This window comes from Poecile atricapillus, chromosome 37 (assembly GCF_030490865.1).
Source record: "Poecile atricapillus isolate bPoeAtr1 chromosome 37, bPoeAtr1.hap1, whole genome shotgun sequence".
Taxonomy (NCBI): Eukaryota; Metazoa; Chordata; class Aves; order Passeriformes; family Paridae; genus Poecile; species Poecile atricapillus.
In genome coordinates, this window is record NC_081285.1 from 3382774 (window position 1) to 3402724 (window position 19951).

Below are 19951 nucleotides of genomic sequence, written 5' to 3' on the forward strand. Positions count from 1 at the left end.
GCGCGTGGAATGGCGGGAACGCCGGGGGGGGAAGGGGTTGGGTTTGGGGGGTCCCGGGAGGGATTTTGGGGGGTCCCGGGGTGGATTTGGGGGGTCCCGAGCGCAGGGGGGGGGAGGGGTCACACACGCTCACGCCGCTCTCGGGGAGGTTTTAATGGTCCGGTCCCGTGACAGCCGAAACGCCGCGACCCCGCCCCTTTCCCCTCCCCCCCGTGACGTCATAAGGCGGGGGTTTGGGTTTGGGGGGTCACCCCCCTCCCCTCCCCCCCCCAATAGGCTCCGTGCCCCTCCCCCACCCCCCCCACCCCCCCTCAGTGGGGTCAGGGGGTCCCCCCGCCCCTCCCCCACCCCCTCCCCCTCCCCCGGGGCGCTGTGGGTGGGGGAGGGGCCGCGGGGACCCCTCCCCCCGCGGGTAAAAGCCCCGCCCCCCTCCAGGGTGGGGGAGGGGAGGGAGGGGCGGGGGGGGGGAGGGGCGGCCCTGAGTGAGGCTGGAGGGGAACCTCGGAGTAAAGGGGGAGTAACCCAGGAGTAGCCGGTGCGTGGAGAAGTGTCCCCGGTGGGCGGGCTGTGAGTAAACCCGGAGTAAAGTCTGAGTAAGCCTGGAGTAAAGTCTGAGTAAACCCGGAGTAAAGTCTGAGTAAGCCTGGAGTAAAACACCTCGGAGCAAACCGTGAGTAATCCCGGAGGAAAATGTCTCCCTGGAGTAAAGCGTGAGTAACCCTGGAGGAAAACTTCACCCTGGTGTAAAACGTCCCCTTGGAGTAAAGTGTGAGGAACTGTGGAGTAAAATGCCTCCTCAAAGTGTAACTCTGGAGTAGGAAATCACCTCGGAGTAAAGTGTGAGGAACTCTGGAGTAGCGACTGCTCAGCCCCAGCGTGGGGACAAGTGAGAAGTGGCGGCCGAGTGGTGTCAGAGTAAGGGCTGAGTAACCTCGGAGTAAAGGCTGAGCAACGTCTGAGTAAGAGCGGAATAACCTCCAAATAAAGGCCGAGTAACCTTTGAGTAAAGGCAGAGGAACCTCCGAGTAAAGGCTGAGCAACCTCAGGGCAAGGGCGGGGCTGAGTAAGGGCGGAGTAAGCGCGGAGCAGAGAGGATCGGACACCTGGAGTAAAGTGTGAGTAGCGACAAAGGAAATGCAGGAAGGGGGGAGGGGAGCGAGGAGCCGTGGGAGTAAATCCGGAGTAAGTTCTGCCTGGAGGTCCTGAGTCCCTCAGAGGCTGAGTAAACTTGGAGTAAACTTGGAGTAAACTTGGAGTAAAGGTCTCCCGGAGCCTGGGGTCAGCTCTGAGCAGGGACTGAGGAACTGTGGAGTAAGAGCTGAGTAAAGCCCCCGCCCGGACCGTGAGTAACTCTGGAGTAAAATCTGGGTGGGAATCGAGTCCTGAGCAACCTCGACGGAAGTGCTGAGAAAGCTCCGAGTAACAACCTTGGAGTAACTTCGGAGTAACCGAGAGCAGGAGCAGAGAAGAGGCTGAGTAGTCCTGGAGTAAGGCTGGAGTAGGGCAGGTGTGGCCACAGAGCTGCCTTGGAGTAAAGTCTGAGTAACCCTGGAGTAACCTTGGAGTGAAGTGGGCTCAAGCTTGGAGTAAAGTCTGAGTAGCTCTGGAGTAACCTTGGACTGATGCAGGCTCAACCTCGGAGTAAAGTCTGAGTAACCCCGGAGTGAAGTCGGCTCAACCTCAGAGTAAAGTCTGAGTAACTCCAGAGTAACCTTGGAGTGATGCAGACTCAACCTTGGAGTAAAGTCTGAATATCTCTGGAGTAACCCCGGAGTAAAGCGGGACCAACCTTGGAGTAAAGTCTGAGTAACCCCAGAGTAACCCCGGAGTAAAGCGGGTCCAAGTTCGGCGTAAAGTCTGAGTAACCCAGGAGTAAAGCGGGAATAACCTCCGAGGAAGCTCAGAAGGGCACCGGGACTCCCCTCCCCCCACCCCTCCCCCACCCCTTTAGGCCCCGCCCCCCTTTAGGCCCCGCCCTGGGGGGAGGGGCCGATATAGACTCTGCTTTAGAATATTGCCTTGAAAAAATAAAACTCAAATTGGGGGGGGGGGAGGGGAAAGAACCCCCCCAAAAAATGGGGGGGGGACCCCCAAATTCCTCCCCTCCCCCTCCCCCCACAAGGTGGGGGGTCCCAGGTGGGGACACCTCCCCCAAAATCCAGCAGCAGCTCCTCGGAAGGGGGCGGGGTTTGGGGGAGGGGTCACCGCTCCCAGGACCCCTCCCCCCACCCCCCCAAATCGTGGAGTTTTGGGGTCTCTCCCCTCCCCTCCCCTCCCTCCCCCCAAAGTTTTGGAGGCCGATCCCCATTTTGGGGTCACCCCAACCCCAAATTTGGGGGGTCCTGGGGGGGGCGCAGCAGCGATCCGAGGGCTGTGGGGAGAGGAAGGGGTTAAAAGGGGACCCCCAAAAAGGTGAGATCCGCCCATCCCCCACCCCACATTTATCCCTCCCCTCAATTTTGGGGGGCTAAATTTAATGGGGGGAGGGGTTTGGGGGATCCCCCCGGGGGGAGGGGTTTGGGGGATCCCCCCCCCCTTTTTGGGACGTCTCAGTTTTGGGATTTTCCCTGATTTTCACAGGTTTTGGGATTTTGGGGGGGTTTTTTGATTTTTGGGGGTTTTTTTTGGGGTTTTTTTTGGGGGGGTTGGGGTCGTTTTGGGGGTGTTTGAGTTTTGGGGGTCGTCCCCCAGCAATGCTGCCCCTCCCCCCCAATTTTGGGATCCCACACTGGGGTGATCCCGGATTTTTGGGGAGATGATCCTGGATTTTTTGGGGAGATGATCCCGGATTTTTTGGGGAGATGATCCCAGATTTTTTGGGGAGATGATCCCAGATTTTTTGGGGAGATCCCGGATTTTTTTGGGGGGTCTCACCTGCTCAACATCAGAATTCGGTGTCGAGCACCCGGAAGGCGGAAGAACCTGCAGGGAAAAAAAGGGGATCAGGAGACACCCAAAAAACCCCAAAAATACCCCAAAATCACCTCAAAAATACCCCAAAACCACCCAAAAATACCCTAAAAATACCCCCCAAAAATACCCCAAAATCACCCCAAAATCACCTCAAAAACTCCCTAAAAATACTCAATAAACACCCAAAATATCCCCAAATTTGCCCAAAATCATCTCAAAAAACCCCAAAACCACTTCAAACATCCCCCAACCACATTAAAAATACCCCCAAAACCTCAAAATTACCCCAAAAATCCTTTAAAAACCCCAAAAACGCCTCAGAATTACCCCAAAGCCCCCCCAAGAGGGGAGGGTCCCCTGAAGGGCCCCCAGAATTTGGGGTTCCCCAGGTTTGGGGGGAGGGGTCGGAGCTGGGCTGGGTTTGGGGGTTCAGGGTGGGGATTTGGGGGTTTTGGGGTCTCGTTTGGGGGTCAGGGTTTGGGTTTCGGGGGAATTTATGGGATTTATGGGGTTCAGGGTTTGGGTTTGGGTTTTGGGGGTCCCGTTTGGGTTTTGGGGACCCATTTGGGTTTCTGGGGTCCCGTTTGGGTTTTGGGGTCCCATTTGGGGTTTTTTGGGTCCCATTTAGGGGTTTTTGGGAACCCATTTGGGTTTTTGGGGTCCCATTTGGGATTTTTGGGGTCCCGTTGGGTTTTTGGGTCCCATTTAGGGGTTTTTGGGGTCCCATTTGTGTTTTTGGGGTCCCATTTAGGGGTTTTTGGGGTCCCATTTGTGTTTCTGGGGTCCCGTTTGGGTTTTTGGGGTCCCATTTGTGTTTTTGGGGTTCTGTTTGGGTTTTTGGGGACCCATTTGGGGTTTTGGGGTCCCATTTAGGGGTTTTTGGGGTCCCATTTGGGGTTTTTGGGGTCCCGTTTGGGTTTTTGGGGTCCCATTTGGGGTTTCTGGGGTCCCATTTGGGTTTTTGGGGTCCCATTTGTGTTTTTGGGGTCCCATTTGTGTTTTTGGGGTCCCGTTTGGGGTTTTTGGGGTCCCGTTGGGGGCTGACCCGTGGGGGGCAGGGGGGCCGTGCGCAGCCCCGGCTCCTTCTGCAGCTGGATCTCCTTCAGCGCGAAGATGGACGTGGCTGGGGGAGGGGAGGAGGGGGAGGGGCAGGAGCCCCATCAGACAAAGCCACGCCCCCTCATTTGCATAACCACACCCACCCCAGGGAAACCCCACCCACCAAAACCACACCCGGGTGAAGCCCCACCCACAATGATCACCCAGCCCTGAGCCACGCCCACAGTGCCCCACCCATGGGAAACCCCTCCCCCACAGTGCCCCACCCATGGGAAACCCCTCCCCCACTGCTCCACCCATGGGAAACCCCTCCCCCCCAAAGCCCCACCCATGGGAAACCCCTCCCCCAAAGCCCCACGCACCCAAAGCCCCGCCCCAAAGTCCCACCCACCCAAAAGCCCCGCCCCCAAAGCCCCACCCATATTAAACCCTACCCATGTCAAGCCCCACCCCCAAAGCCCCAAACCCCCTCCCCCAAAGCCCCACCCATGTCAAGCCCCGCCCCAAAAGTGCCACACACCCAAAAAGCCCCGCCCCCAAACCCCCACCCATACAAAGCCCCACCCATGGCAAGCCCCGCCCCCAAAGCCCCACCCGAAGCTCCACCCACCCAAAGCCCCACCCATGGCAAGCCCCACCCACCCAAAGCCCCACCCATGGCAAGCTCCGCCCCCAAAGCCCCACCCGAAGCTCCACCCATACAAAGCCCCACCCACACAAAGCCCCACCCACCCAAAGCCCCACCCACCCAAAGCCCCACCCACCCAAAGCCCCGCCCCCAAAGCCCCACCCATACAAAGCTCCACCCACCCAAAGCCCCACCCATGTCAAGCCCCGCCCCCAAAGCCCCACCCATGGGAGACCCCTCCCTCACAGTGCCCCACCCATGGGAGACCCCTCCCCCAAAGCCCCACGCACCCAAAGCCCCGCCCCCAAAGCCCCACCCACCCAAAGCCCCACCCCTCCAAGCCCCGCCCCTGCTCACTGTCGGGCAGGGCGCTGACGCGCGCCCCGAGGCAGCCGAAGAACCGGTGTCCCATGGCCTCCGCCGCCGGCAGCCGCCGCCGCCCCTCGAACTGCCCCGCCCCGTCAGGCCACGCCCACCGAGGGACACGCCCATGGCGGGGCGTGGCTCTTCCCATCCCCCACCCATAAATGGGTGTGGTTAAATCCCCACCCCCTCCCTCCCCTCCCCCACCCTTGAGCCGCACCCATGGTGGGGGAGGGGATGGGGAGGCCACGCCCCGCTGGGTGGGCGTGGCCGGAGGGAAGGGGCGGGGTCAGGGGGGCCACGCCCACCTCACCTGCAGCAGCTGCCCCAGGAGGTCAGCGCCGTCCTGGTCCAACCTGGGGGGGCAACGGGGTCAGGACCCCCCGAAAACAACCGGGGGATGGGGACCACTCCCAGCTGTCCCCAGGTGTGTCCCAAATGTCCCCAGGTGTGGCCAGGTGTGTCCCAAATGTCCCCAGGTGTGTCCCAGGTGTCCCCAGGTGTGTCCCAAATGTCCCCAGGTGTGTCCCAAATGTCCCCAGGTGTCCCCAGGTGTGGCCAGATGTCCCCAGGTGTGTCCCCAGCTGTCCCCAGGTGTGTTCCAGGTGGGTTCTAGACTCGGTTCTAGACCAGGTTCTAGACTGGGTTCTAGACCGGGTTCTAGAGCGGTTCTAGACTCGGTTCTAGAGCGGTTCTAGATTGTTCTAGACTGGGTTCTAGAGCGGTTCTAGATCGGGTTCCAGAGCGGTTCTAGAGTTGGTTCTAGACTGGGTTCTGGATGTGTTCCAGGTGTCCCCAGCTGTTCCCAGGTGTCCCCAGCTGTCCCAGGTGTCCCCAGGTGTCCCCAGGTGTCCCAGGTGTGTCCCCAGGTGTCCCCAGGTGTTCCCAGGTGTCCCCAGGTGTCTCAGGTGTGTCCCCAGGTGTCGCCAGGTGTGTCCCCAGGTGTCCCCAGCTGTCCCCAGGTGTCCCAGGTGTGTCCCCAGGTGTCCCCAGGTGTCCCCAGGTGTGTCCCCAGGTGTGTCCAGGTGTCCCCAGGTGTCCCCAGGTGTCCCCAGGTGTCCCCAGGTGTCCCCAGGTGTCCCCAGGTGTGTCCCCAGGTGTCCCCAGGTGTCCCCAAGTGTCCCAGGTGTGTCCCCACCTTGGCGCGTGCTGCCTCAGCCCCTCAGGTGGGTACAGGGGATATTTGTGCGCCCGAAATTCGGCGTTGGCGCCAATCCCCGGCCACGTCTCCTCCGTGGGGGTCCCTGAGGGGGCAGGGGGGGGCTCAGGGATCCCAAATTCCCAAAATTCCTTTAATTCCCCCCAAAAATCCCTTTAGTCCCTCCCAGAATCTCTCTAATTCCCAAAATCCCTTTAGTTCTCCCCAAAAATCCCTTTAATTCCTCCCAGAATCCCTTTAAGACCTGCCCAAATCCCTTTAATTTTCCCAAAAATTCCCCAGGATTTCCCAAATCCCTGAATTTCCAAATTCCTGGATTCCCAGATCCCCAAATTCCAGGATTCCCGGATCTCCAAATCCCCGAACCCCCAAATCCCTGAATTCCCTGATCCCCAGATCCCCGAATTCCCAATTTCCAAGTTCCTGAATTCCCAGATCCCCAGATCCCCAAATTCCAGGATCCCCAAACCCCCAAACCCCCGAACTCCCAAATCCCTGAATTCCCAGATCCCCAGATCCCCAAATTCCCAATTCCCGAATTCCTGAATTCCCAGATTCCTGAATTCCCAGATTCCCAGATTCCAGGACCCCCAAATCCCCGAACCCCTAAATCCCTGAATTCCCAGATTCCCAAATCCCTGAATTCCCAGATCTCCAAACTCCCAAACCCCTGAACCCCCGAATCCCTGAATTCCCAATTTCCAAATTCCTGAATTCCCAGATTCCCGGATCCCCAAATCCCCAAATCCCCGAACCCCTAAATCCCTGAATTCCCAATTTCCAACTTCCTGAATTCCCAGATTCCCGGATCCCCAAACCCCCGAATCCCAGGATTCCCGGCTCCCCGAGCCCCCGCATTCCGGGATATTTTGGGAATGGCTGCGGACCCAGCAGGCGGAAGATGAAGTGCAGCTGCTCCTCCACGGTGGCCCCGGGGAACAGCGGCCGCCCCGTCACCATCTCCGAGAAGATGCAGCCGACGCCCCTGGGCGGCCGAAACGTCGGGATCCCCCCGGAAAATCCCAAAACAATTCCCAAATTCCCCAAATCCGACCCCGCCTTCCTCCTCATCCCGGACCCCAAAACCCCGGGAATCGTCCCCGGCCCCCGGGACCCTCCCAGTGCTCCCAGTCCCTCTCCAATCCCCTCCCAGTTCCCAGTCCCTGTTCCCATTCCCATTATTCCCACTCCCATTCTCCCATTCCTGTTATTCCTGTTTTTCCCACTCCCATTCCCCGTTATCCCCATTCCCATTGTCCCATTCCCACTCCTGCCACCCCGTTATCCCATTCCCATTATCCCGTCATTCCCTCTGTCCCGTTATCCCATCATTCCCGTTATCCCATCATTCCACCATTCCCACCATTCCCATCATTCCCATCGTTCCCGTTATCCCACCATTCCCACCATTCCCATCATTCCCATCATTCCCATCATTCCCGTTATCCCATCATTCCACCATTCCCACCATTCCCATCATTCCCATCATTCCCGTTATCCCATCATTCCCACCATTCCCATCATTCCCGTTATCCCACCATTCCCACCATTCCCACCATTCCCATCATTCCCATTATCCCATCATTCCACCATTCCCACCATTCCCATCATTCCCGTTATCCCATCATTCCACCATTCCCATCATTCCCGTTATCCCACCATTCCCACCATTCCCATCATTCCCGTTATCCCACCATTCCCATTATTCCCTTCATTCCCAACATTCCCACCATCCCCTTATCCCATCATTCCCGTTATCTTGTTATTCCCATCATTCCCATTATCCCACCATTCCCATCATTCACGTCATTCCCGTTAACCCGTTATCCCGTCATTCCCGTTATTCCCGTTGTCCCATCATTCCCATTATCCCACCATTCCTATCATTCCTGTTATTCCCATTCTCCCGTTATCCCATTCCCGTTATTCCGTTATCCCACCATTCCCGTCATTCCCATTATCCTGTTATTCCCATCATTCCCGTGTTCCCGTTACTCCCGTTATCCCATTCCCGTTATCCCATTCCCGTTATTCCCGTTATCCCGTTATTCCCGTCATTCCCATGTTCCCGTTATTCCCGTTATTCCCGTCATTCCCGTGTTCCCGTTATTCCCGTTATCCCATTCCCGTTATTCCCGTTATCCCGTTATTCCCGTTATTCCCGTGTTCCCGTTATCCCGTTATTCCCGTGTTCCCGTTATTCCCGTCATTCCCGTCATTCCCGTTATCCCATTCCCGTCATTCCCGTTATCCTGTTATTCCCGTCATTCCCGTGTTCCTGTTATTCCCGTTATCCCATTCCCGTCATTCCCGTTATCCCGTCATTCCCATTATCCCGTCATTCCCGTTATCCCGTCATTCCCGTTATCCCGTCATTCCCATCATTCCCGTCATTCCCATCATTCCCGTTATCCCGTCATTCCCGTTGTTTTCCCCTCATCCCCACCACATGTCGATCTGTGTCGAGTACTCGGTGGATCCCAGCAGGATGTCGGGGGGGCGGTACCAGAGCGTCACCACCTCGCTGGAGAACGTCTTGGTGGGGATGGACTTGGCCCGGGCCAGGCCTGAGGGATTTGGGATTTGGGATCGGGATCAGGATTGGGATTGGGATCAGGATCAGGATGGGGATTGGGGGATTTGGGATCAGGATCAGGATCGGGATCAGGATCAGGATCAGGACCAGCGGTACCAGAGCGTCACCACCTCGCTGGAGAACGTCTTGGTGGGGATGGACTTGGCCCGGGCCAGGCCTGAGGGATTTGGGATCAGGATCAGGATCGGGATTGGGGGATTTGGGATCAGGATCAGGGGGTTTGGGATTGGGATCAGGATCAGGGGGTTTGGGATTGGGATCAGGATCAGGATCAGGATCAGGATTGGGGGATTTGGGATCAGGGGTACCAGAGCGTCACCACCTCGCTGGAGAACGTCCTGGTGGGGATGGACTTGGCCCGGGCCAGGCCTGAGGGATTTGGGATTGGGATCGGGATCAGGGGGTTTGGGATCAGGATCAGGATCAGGATCAGGAGATTTGGGATTTGGATCAGGTTTGGGATCAGGATCAGCGGTACCAGAGCGTCACCACCTCGCTGGAGAACGTCTTGGTGGGGATGGACTTGGCCCGGGCCAGGCCTGAGGGATTTGGGATTGGGATCAGGATTGGGATTGGGGGATTTGGGATCAGGATCAGGATCAGGATCAGGATTGGGATTGGGGGATTTGGGATCAGCGGTACCAGAGCGTCACCACCTCGCTGGAGAACGTCTTGGTGGGGATGGACTTGGCCCGGGCCAGGCCTGAGGGATTTGGGATTTGGGATTGGGATCAGGATCAGGGGGTTTGGGATCAGGATCAGGATCGGGATCAGGAGATTTGGGATTTGGATCAGGTTTGGGATCAGGATCAGCGGTACCAGAGCGTCACCACCTCGCTGGAGAACGTCTTGGTGGGGATGGACTTGGCCCGGGCCAGGCCTGAGGGATTTGGGATTTTGGGATCAGGATTGGGATTGGGATTGGGATCGGGATCAGGGGGTTTGGGATTGGGATCAGGATCAGGATCAGGAGATTTGGGATTTGGATCAGGATCAGGATCAGCGGTACCAGAGCGTCACCACCTCGTTGGAGAACGTCTTGGTGGGGATGCACTTGGCCCGGGCCAGGCCTGAGGGATTTGGGATTGGGATTGGGATTGGGATCAGGATCAGGATGGGGATTGGGGGATTTGGGATCAGGATCAGGATCAGGATCAGGATCAGGATCAGCGGTACCAGAGCGTCACCACCTCGCTGGAGAACGTCTTGGTGGGGATGGACTTGGCCCGGGCCAGGCCTGAGGGATTTGGGATTGGGATTTTGGGATTTGGGATTTGGGATTTTGGGATTTGGATCAGGTTTGGGATCAGGATTGGGATCAGGATTGGGATCAGGACCAGGACCAGGATCAGGACCAGGATTGGGATCAGGATCAGGATTGGGATCAGGGGATTTGGGATCAGGATGGGGATTGGGATCAGGGGATTTGGGATTTGGATCAGGTTTGGGATCAGGATTGGGATCGGGATCGGGATCAGGACCAGGACCAGGATCAGGATCAGGATCAGGATCAGGATCAGGATCAGGGGATTTGGGATCAGGATCAGGACTGGGATCAGGGGATTTGGGATTTGGATCAGGTTTGGGATCAGGATCAGGGGATTTGGAATCAGGATCAGGGGATTTGGGATCAGGATCAGGATTGGGATCAGGGGATTTGGGATTGGGGGGTGCCAGGAGAGGTTTTTGGGGTGTCCTGACCGAAATCTGCCAGTCTGAGCTCCCCACGGCAGCTGAGAAGGTCCTGGGAAGGTTTTTGGGGTCCTGGGAAGGTTTTTGGGGTCCTGGGGGTTTTTGGGGGGGGGGGTCCTGGAGGTTTTTGGGGGGGTTCTGGGGATTTTTGGGGGTACCAGGAGAGGTTTTTGGGGTGTCCTGACCGAAATCTGCCAGTTTGAGGTCCCCACGGCGGCTGAGCAGGAGGTTCTGGGGTTTGAGGTCGCGGTGCAGAACCTTGTGGCGGTGGCAGAAGGCGAGACCCCGCAGCAGCTGGAACAGGAAGAGCTGCCCCCACCCCAAAAATGGGACTGGGGATCCCCAAAATCCCCCCAAAATCCCCCAAAATTCCCCCCAAATCCCCCCAAATCCCCTCAGCCTGACATTGGGAATGATGACCCCAAAATCCCCCCAAATTTCCACCCAAACTCCCCCAAAATCCTCCCAAAAGCCCCCAAATCCCCTCACCCTGACATTGGGAATGATAATGACCCCCAAATCCACCCAAATTCCCCCTAAATTCCCCAAAATCCCCCAAAATTCCCCCAAAATTCCCCAAAATCCCCCAAAGTTCCCCAAAATCCCTCAAAATCCACCCAAAATACCCCCAAAATCCTCCCAAATCCCCTCACCCTGACATTGGGAATGATAATGACCCCCAAATCCACCCAAATTCCCCCTAAATTCCCCCAAATCCCCCAAAATTCCCCAAAATCCCCCGAAGTTCCCCAAAATCCCTCAAAATCCACCCAAAACACCCCCAAAATTCCCCAAATCCCCCAAATCCTCACCCTGACATTGTGCATGCTGATGACGTTCCCACAATCATCCAGGTACTGCTTGAGGTCCCGATCCTGGGGAAAAAAACAGCCGGAAAATCCCAAATTTGGGAAGTTTTGGGGGATTTTGGGGTCCCTGGAGGGGATTTTGGGGTGAATTTTGGGGTCCTGGGGGATTTCGAGAATCCCATGAGGGAATTTTTGGGCCCCTGGAGTGAATTTGGGATGAATTTTGAGGTGGTTTTGGGGTTATTTGGGGTGGTTTTGGGGTGGTTTTGGGATGAATTTTGAGGTGTTTTTGGGTGTTCTTTGGGTGATTTTGGGGTGGTTTTGGGGATGTTTGGGGATGTTTTTTGGGTGGTTTTGGGTGCTTTTGTGATGTTTTTGGGTGTTTTTGGGGTGTTTCTGGGATGAATTTGGGGTGGTTTTGAGGTGGCTTTGGGTGGTTTTTGGGTGTTTTTGGGGTGTTTTTTGAGTGTTTTTGGGATGAATTTGGGATGAATTTTGGAATGATTTTGGGGTGTTTTGGGGGTCATTTGGGGTGTTTTTGGGGTCTTTTTGGGTGTTTTGGGTGTTTTTGGGGCGCTCACCAGGTACTCGAAAACGAGTGTCAGGCACTGCGGGGTGTGCACGATGTCGTGCAGCGTCACCACGTTGGCGTGCTTCAGGTCCCGCAGCAGGGACACTGTGGGGACAGCATTGGGGACATCATTGGGGACATTGGGGACATCATTGGGGACATCATTGGGGACATCATTGGGGACATTGGGGACATTGGGGACATTGGGGACATCATTGGGGACATCACTGGGGACAGCATTGGGGACATCATTGGGGACATTGGGGACATCATTGGGGACATCATTGGGGACATTGGGGACATCATTGGGGACATCATTGGGGACATTGGGGACATCATTGGGGACATTGGGGACATTGGGGACATCATTGGGGACATTGGGGACATCAGGGTTAAGTGGCCTCAGCCCTCGTGGGAGCCACCCCCAGACCTCCCTGACCCCGTCCCCAACACAGTCCCCGATGTCCCCAGTGTGTCTCCACTGTCCCCAGTGTGCTCCCAGTGATGTCCCCATGCCCAAATGATGTCCCCAGTGTCCTAAATGTCCCCAGCAATGTCCCCAGAGTCCCCAGTGATGTCCCCAGTGATGTCCCCAGTGTCCCAAATGTCCCCAACAATGTCCCCAGTGTCCCCAATGTGTCCCCAGTGTCCCCAATGTCCCCAGTGTCCCCAGTGTGTCCCCACCCTCGTGGATGGCCGTGCAGTGTCCCCAATGTGTCCCCAGTGTCCCCAGTGTGTCCCCAGTGATGTCCCCAGTGTCCCCAGTGATGTCCCCAGTGATGTCCCCAGTGTGTCCCCAGTGTCCCCAGTGTGTCCCCAGTGTGTCCCCAGTGTCCCCAGTGTCCCCAGTGTGTCCCCAGTGTCCCCAGTGTGTTCCCAGTGTCCCCAGTGTGTCCCCAGTGTCCCCACTGTCCCCAGTGTGCTCCCAGTGATGTCCCCATGCCCAAATGATATCCCCAGTGTCCTAAATGTCCCCAGCAATGTCCCCAGTGTCCCCAATGTGCCCCCACCCTCACGGATGGCTGTGCAGTGTCCCCAGTGATGTCCCCAGTGTCCCCAGTGTGTCCCCAATGTCCCCAGTGTCCCCAGTGTGTCCCCAGTGTCCCCAGTGTGTCCCCAGTGTGTCCCCAGTGTCCCCAGTGTGTCCCCAGTGTCCCCAGTGTCCCCAGTGTGTCCCCAGTGTCCCCAGTGTGTCCCCAGTGTGTCCCCAGTGTCCCCAGTGTCCCCAGTGTGTCCCCAGTGTCCCCAGTGTGTTCCCAGTGTCCCCAGTGTGTTCCCAGTGTCCCCAGTGTCCCCAGTGTGTCCCCAGTGTGTCCCCAGTGTCCCCAGTGTGTCCCCAGTGTCCCCAGTGATGTCCCCAGTGTGTCCCCAGTGTCCCCACCCTCGCGGATGGCCGTGCAGTGTCCCCAGTGTGTCCCCAGTGATGTCCCCAGTGTCCCCAGTGTGTCCCCAGTGATATCCCCAGTGTCCCCAGTGTGTCCCCAGTGTCCCCAGTGTGTCCCCAGTGTCCCCAGTGTGTCCCCAGTGATGTCCCCAGTGTCCCCAGTGTGTCCCCAGTGATATCCCCAGTGTCCCCAGTGATGTCCCCAGTGTCCCCAGTGTGTCCCCAGTGTCCCCACCCTCGCGGATGGCCGTGCAGGGCGCCCCCTCCTCGTGCTCCAGCCGGATTTCCTTCAGTGCCACCAGGTTCTCGGTCAGTTTGCTGCGGCCCTTGTACACCGTGGCGTACGTGCCCTGGGGACAGCGGGGACAGAGGGGACATCAGGGGACATCAGGGGACAGAGGGGACATCAGGGGACAGTGGGGACATCAGGGGACATCAGGGGACAGTGGGGGACATGAGGGGACAGCTGGGGACATGAGGGGACATCAGGGGACAGCTGGGGACAGCAGGGACATGAGGGGACATGAGGGGACATGAGGGGACAGTGGGGACATCAGGGGACATCAGGGGACAGCAGGGGACAGCGGGGACATGAGGGGACAGCTGGGGACATGAGGGGACAGTGGGGACATGAGGGGACATCAGGGGGACATGGGGACATCAGGGGACAGTGGGGACATGAGGGGACAGCTGGGGACAGCGGGGACATGAGGGGACAGCGGGGACATGAGGGGACAGCTGGGGACATGAGGGGACAGTGGGGACATGAGGGGACAGTGGGGACAGTGGGGACATGAGGGGACATCAGGGGACAGCAGGGGACAGCAGGGGACAGTGGGGACATGAGCGGACAGCTGGGGACATGAGGGGACATGAGGGGACATGAGGGGACAGCTGGGGACATCAGGGGACATCAGGGGACAGTGGGGGACATGAGGGGACATCAGGGGACAGCTGGGGACATGAGGGGACAGTGGGGACATGAGGGGACAGTGGGGACATGAGGGGACAGTGGGGACAGCAGGGGATAACAGGGGACAGCAGGGGACAGCAGGGGACAGCGGGGACATGAGGGGACATCAGTGGGACATGGGGACATCAGGGGACAGTGGGGACATAAGGGGACAGTGGGGACAGCAGGGGACAGCAGGGGACACTTTGGGGACACACAGGGGTCACACAGGGGACATTAAGGACACACAGGGGACATTGGAGACACTTTGGGGACACTTTGGGGACACACAGGGGTCACACTGGGGACACTTTGGGGACACTTTGGGGACACTTTAGGGACACCAGTGGCCGCCCCTCACCTCTCCCAGTTTGTCCAGTTTGACGTAGGTCTCCAACTTCCCGAAGCCGATCTCGGACTGGCGGAGAGGGGACGCGGTTACTGGGAGAACTGGGAGAACTGGGGGTGACCCCGGCCCCTCCCACCCCCCCATGGCTTCATACTGGGCTGTACTGGTCTGTACTGGTCTGTACTGGTCTGCGCTGGTCTGTACTGGTCTGTACTGGTCTGCACTGGTCTGCACTGATCTATACTGGTCTGTACTAGACCATACTGGTTTATACCACCCTATACAGGTCCATATTGGTCTATACTGCTCTATACTGGTCTCTACTGGTCTATACTGGTCCGTCCTGCTCTATACTGGCCTGTACTGGACTGTACCAATTTATACTGGCCTGTAGCAGTTTATACCTCTCAGTACCAGCCTGTACTGGTTTATGTCGGCTTATACTGGTTTATACTGGTCCATACTGGTTTATACTGGTCTATACTGGTCCGTACTGGTGCGCAGGGCACTCACCAGGGAGACGCGGCGCAGGCGGCGGCTCAGGGGCCCCGGCAGCCCCAGCCCCGCCTCGGGCAGGCGCGTGTCAGCCGGGAGGGACAGGCGCTTGGTGACATCCTGGGGACACCAGTGACACACCAGTAACACACCAGTAACACACCAGTAACCCCCCCAGTGCTCCCAGTAACCCCCAGTGCTCCCAGTAACCCCCTCGGGCAGGCGTGTGTCGGCCGGGAGGGACAGGCGCTTGGTGACATCCTGGGACACACCAGTAACACCAGTAACACACCAGTAACCACCAGTAACACACCAGTAACCACCAGTAACCACCAGTAACCACCAGTGACCTCCCCAGTGCCTTCCAGTAACCCCCCCAGTGCTCCAGTAACCCCCCCTCGGGCAGGCGCGTGTCGGCCGGGAGGGACAGGCGCTTGGTGACATCCTGGGGACACACCAGTAACACCAGTAACCACCAGTAACCCCCCCCAGTGCCTTCCCAGTGACACCAGTAACCCCAGTGCTCCCAGTAACCTCCAGTGACACCGGTGACACCAGTGCTCCAATACCCCCCCCATTTCCCCCAGTCCCTCCCAGTGCTCCCAGTCCCTCCCAGCTCCCTCCCAGTGCCCCCCAGTCCATCCCAGTCCCTCCCAGTGCCCCTCCAGTGCCCCCCAGTCCCTCCCAGTCCCTCCCAGTCCCCCCCCAATCCCTCCCAGTGCCCCTCCAGTGCCCCCCAATCCCTCCCAGTTCCCCCCAGTTCCCTCCCAGTCTCTCCCAGTGCCCCTCCAGTGCCTCCCAGTGCCCCTCCAATTCCCCCCAATCCCTCCCAGTCCCTCCCAGTGTCCCCCAGTCCCTCCCAGTGCCCCTCCAGTTTCCCCAGTCCCTCCCAGTCCCTCCCAGTCCCCCCAGTTTCCCCAGTCCCACCTCGCAGGCGCTGGTCCGGGGGTGCTGCCGGAGCCTCACGGGTGACGTCACCTCCTCCGAGGATGTCCCCGAGGGGGGGTCGCTCTCCCCGTCCGAGCCCATCCGAGCCTCGTCCCCCCCCGGCTCTGGGGTTTGGGGGGGCACGGGGGGGGCGTCAGAGACCCCCAGGGAACCCCCAAAAATCAAAAGGCACCAAAAAAAAATCCAAAAAACCAAAAAAAACCCCAAAAAACCAAAAAAAAACCCCCCAAAAACCAAAAAAACCCAAAAAACCAAAAAAAAAAACCCCCAAAAACCAAAAAAAACCCCAAAAACCCCGAAACCCAAAATAACCCTCAAAAACCCCCCAAAAAACCCCAAAAAACAAAAAAAAAAACCCCAAAAACCAAAAAAACCCAAAAAAAACAAACAAAAAAAACCCCCCAAAAACCCCAAACCCAAAATAACCCTCAAAAACCCCCCAAAAAACCACAAAAAAACCCAAAATAACCCAAAAAAGAACCCCCAAAAAACCCAAAAAACAAAAAAACCCAAAAAACCCAAAAAATAAAGCAAAAACCCAAAAAAACCCCAAAATAACCCCCCAAAAACCCCAAAAAACCCCCAAGAAACCCAAAAAACCCCAAAATTACAAAATAACCCCCCAAAAACCCCAAAAACTCCCCTAAATCCCCCCCCAAAAATCCAAACCCCCTAAAGCCCCCCTAAAAATCCCCCAAAAACCCCAAACCCCCCCCCAAACTCAAAAAATCCCCCCACCCCCACTCTGGTGACCCCAAAATCCCTTCAGGGACCCCAAAATTCCTTCAGGGACCCCAAAAAATCCTCCCTGGACCCCAAAACCCCCCCGGGGACCCCAAAACCCCCCCCAGGGACCGCAAAAAATCCTCCCTGGACTCCAAAAAATCCTCCCTGGACCCCAAAAAATTCTCCCTGGACTCCAAAATCCCTTCAGGGACCCCAAAAAATCCTCCCTGGACCCCAAAAAATCCTCCCTGGACCCCAAAACCCCCCCGGGGACCCCAAAAAATCCTCCCTGGACCCCAAAATCCCCCCGGAGACCCCAAAAAAACCCCCCAGGGACCCCAAAAAATCCTCCCTGGACCCCAAAACCCCCCCAGGGACCCCCCCAACTGCCCCTCCCCCCCCAGGGGACAGAGGAGGTGACACGGGGACACCGAGGGGGGGGGGGGAGGGGACAGGTGGTGGCACCGGAGGGGGGGGAGGGGACAGGATTTGGGGACAGATGGACGGAACCAGGGGGCACCTGGGGATGGGGGAGGGGCACGGGGGGGGGGACCCCAGGGCTCTTAAAGGGACCGTGATCGGATGGGGGAGGGGTGTCTTAAAGGGACACGCACCCCAAAATGTGTGCCCGCCTTCTTAAAGGGACAGGGACGCTTTTAAAGGGACAGGGACCCTCTTAAAGGGACAGGGACGCTCTTAAAGGGACAGGGACCCTCTTAAAGGGACAGAGACCCTCTTAAAGGGACAGGGACCCTCTTAAAGGGACAGGGACACTCTTAAAGGGACAGGGACACTCTTAAAGGGACAGGAACGCTCTTAAAGGGACAGAGACCCTCTTAAAGGGACAGGGACCCTCTTAAAGGGACAGGGACGCTCTTAAAGGAACAGAGACCCTCTTAAAGGGACAGGCACCCTCTTAAAGGGACAGAGACCCTCTTAAAGGGACAGAGACCCTCTTAAAGGGACAGGGACCCTCTTAAAGGGTCAGGGACCCTCTTAAAGGGACAGGCACACTGTTAAAGAGACAAGCATGCTCTTAAAGTGACAAACACCTTCTTAAAAGGACACGGATCCTCTTAAAGGGACAGGGACCCTCTTTAAAAGCCACGCACCCTCTTAAAGGGACAGACACCTTCTTAAAGGGACAGGCACCCTCTCAATCTCCCTCCTGTCCCCCCCACCAAGGCTTTTAAAGGCACCTCCAACCCCTGCCCCCACCTTCTTAAAGGGCCATGCACCCCCAAGCCCCGCCTTCTTAAAGGGCCAGCTCCCCACTGGAGGAGGGGGCGGGGCCGGCTCTGAGGGGGCGGGGCCGCCCTTAAAGGGCCAGCGCTCACCGCTGTCGCTGCCGGGGCCGTCGCGGGGGTCCCCCAGGCCCTTGTCGGGGGCGCGGCCCCCCCGCAGCGTCATCGACAGCTGCCGCTTGATCTTCTTCATCCGGTCCATGGCCGAGCCCTGCGGGGACACACCTGAGAGTCCCTGCACACCTGGGGACAGCTGGGGACACCTGGGGACACCCTGAACACCTGGGGTCACTGCACACCTGAGAGTCCCTGCACACCTGGGGACAGCTGGGGACACACCTGGGGACACCTGGGGACACCTGGGGACACCCTGAACCCCTGGGGTCACTGCACACCTGGACACAGCTGGGAACACCTGGATGCCCTGCAAACCTGGGGCCCACCTGGCAGACCTGGGGCCTGAACACTCCTCAACACCTGGATGCCCGGCACATCTGGGCACACCTGGATTCACCCTGAACACCTGGGCCCACCCTGCACACCTGGGGCCTGAATAGCCCTGAAGAGATGCCCGGCACACCTGGATTCACCCTGCACACCTGGGCACACCTGGGCACACCTGGATTCGCCCTGCACACCTGGACACACCTGGGCACACCTGGGCACACCTGGATTCACCCTGCACACCTGGGCACACCTGGGCACACCTGGATTCACCCTGCACACCTGGGCACACCTGGACACACCTGGGCACACCTGGGCACACCTGGATTCACCCTGCACACCTGGGCACACCTGGACACTCCCCACACCGCCCCCTCCCCTCCTGCCCCCCCCTCAGGGCTCCCCTCCCCCGCTGATACCGCGGCCTCTCCCCCCCCCCCCCCCCCCCACTGCCCTCACAGAAGCTCCGGGGTTTCCCGGGGGGTTCCCAGGGGGGTTCCCGCGGGGGGTTCCCGAAGGTTCCCGAAGGTTCCCGGGGGGTTCCCCCGTTACCGGCTCAGCGCCGCGGGGCCTCCCAGAAATCCTCGGCCATGGCGGGGCCGGGCCCGACCCCGCGGGCGGCTCCGGGGGGGGCCGGGCCGGGCCGGGCCGGGCGGGAGCGGCGGGAGCGGCGGCGGCGGCGGCGGCGGCGCAAGATGGCGGCGGGGGCGGAGCTGGGTGACGTCACGCGCGAGGGGCGGGAAAAGGCGCTGGAGGGGCGGAGCCAAGAGCAGAGCGACGGCGGCGGGAGGGGCGGGGCCAAGCGATGAGTGACGTGTGAGGGGCGGAGCCAAAGCAATGAGTGACGTGTAAGGGGCGGAGCCAAAGCAATGAGTGACGTGAGGGGCGGGGCCAAGCGATGAGTGACGGGTGAGGGGCGGGGCCAAACGCTGAGTGACATTTAAGGGGCGGGGCCAATCATTGAGTGACGTTTGAGGGGCGGGGCCAAACGCTGAGTGACGTTTGAGGGGCGGGGCCAAAGCGTTGAGTGACGTCACACAAAGGGCAGGAAAATAGGCAGAGGGGAAGGGGGAAAGGGGGCGGGGCTTAAGAGGACACGCCCCTTGTTGGGATGGGGGGGCTCAGGGGTTCCCTCCTGGGGACCCCCAATGACGTCACCACCAACGCCCCTCCCCCCACTGCCCCCCACCCTTTGGAGGGGGCGGGGACAGCCCCAAAGAGGCTCCGCCCCTTTTTGGGGGGGAGGGGAAACTGGACTCTGAGGTTACTCCTTGTTTACTCCGAGGCCCAGAACGGGATGGGGCTGCCCCGAGGTTACTCCAGAGCTACTCCGAGGTTACTCCAGGCCCAGGAACGGGATATTCTAGCCGTTACTCAGCAGTTACTCAGGGGTTACTCCGAGTTTCCCCACAGGTTACTCCACCAGTGCCCTGCAGTTGCTCCAGGGTTACTCTGAGTTTCCTCAGGGTTACCCCGGGGTTACTCACAGGCCCCTCCCCCACCGCTGTCAGCGCCCTCATGGGTTACTCGTCAATTACTCCGCGGTTACTCCAAGCTCCCTGCTGTGTGCGAAACAACCCTCCTCGCTCCAGCTTTACACACAGGTTACTCCAAGGTGT

General features: G+C 58.6%; 2 protein-coding genes across 2 annotated transcripts; both read right to left on the reverse strand.

The window, feature by feature from the left end:
* Positions 1 to 129: 129 nt before the first annotated feature.
* On the reverse strand, positions 130 to 2441 carry LOC131591061 (uncharacterized). Its single transcript, XM_058861488.1, has 4 exons — positions 2435 to 2441; positions 827 to 1574; positions 349 to 795; positions 130 to 139 (listed from the first exon to the last, which is right to left on the reverse strand). Exons 1-4 carry the CDS (start codon positions 2439 to 2441, stop codon positions 130 to 132), a joined length of 1212 nt encoding a protein of 403 aa, XP_058717471.1.
* On the reverse strand, positions 1990 to 19039 carry LOC131591078 (cyclin-dependent kinase 16-like). The gene is made up of 17 exons (XM_058861516.1): positions 18885 to 19039; positions 17982 to 18099; positions 15898 to 16022; positions 14989 to 15090; positions 14488 to 14544; positions 13410 to 13524; positions 11801 to 11895; positions 11223 to 11285; positions 10596 to 10719; positions 8569 to 8689; positions 7010 to 7107; positions 6102 to 6207; positions 5277 to 5319; positions 4958 to 5048; positions 3959 to 4036; positions 2875 to 2922; positions 1990 to 2371 (listed from the first exon to the last, which is right to left on the reverse strand). Exons 2-16 carry the CDS (start codon positions 18088 to 18090, stop codon positions 2885 to 2887), a joined length of 1365 nt encoding a protein of 454 aa, XP_058717499.1. The 5' UTR covers positions 18091 to 18099; positions 18885 to 19039; the 3' UTR covers positions 1990 to 2371; positions 2875 to 2884.
* Positions 19040 to 19951: the final 912 nt, after the last annotated feature.

Excerpts from the sequence above, each read along its gene's own strand:
- LOC131591061 (XM_058861488.1), bottom strand. Across the intron at positions 796-826 it reads TCCTCACACTTTACTCCGAG|GAGGCATTTTACTCCACAGT; the intron begins GTGATTTCCTAC and ends TTACACTTTGAG.
- LOC131591078 (XM_058861516.1), bottom strand. The coding sequence starts at position 18,090 with ATGGACCGGATGAAGAAGATCAAGCGGCAGCTGTCGATGACGCTGCGG. Across the intron at positions 15,091-15,897 it reads CCCGGACCAGCGCCTGCGAG|GATGTCACCAAGCGCCTGTC; the intron begins GTGGGACTGGGG and ends TGGTGTCCCCAG. Across the intron at positions 14,545-14,988 it reads GCCTGCGCCGCGTCTCCCTG|TCCGAGATCGGCTTCGGGAA; the intron begins GTGAGTGCCCTG and ends CCTCTCCGCCAG.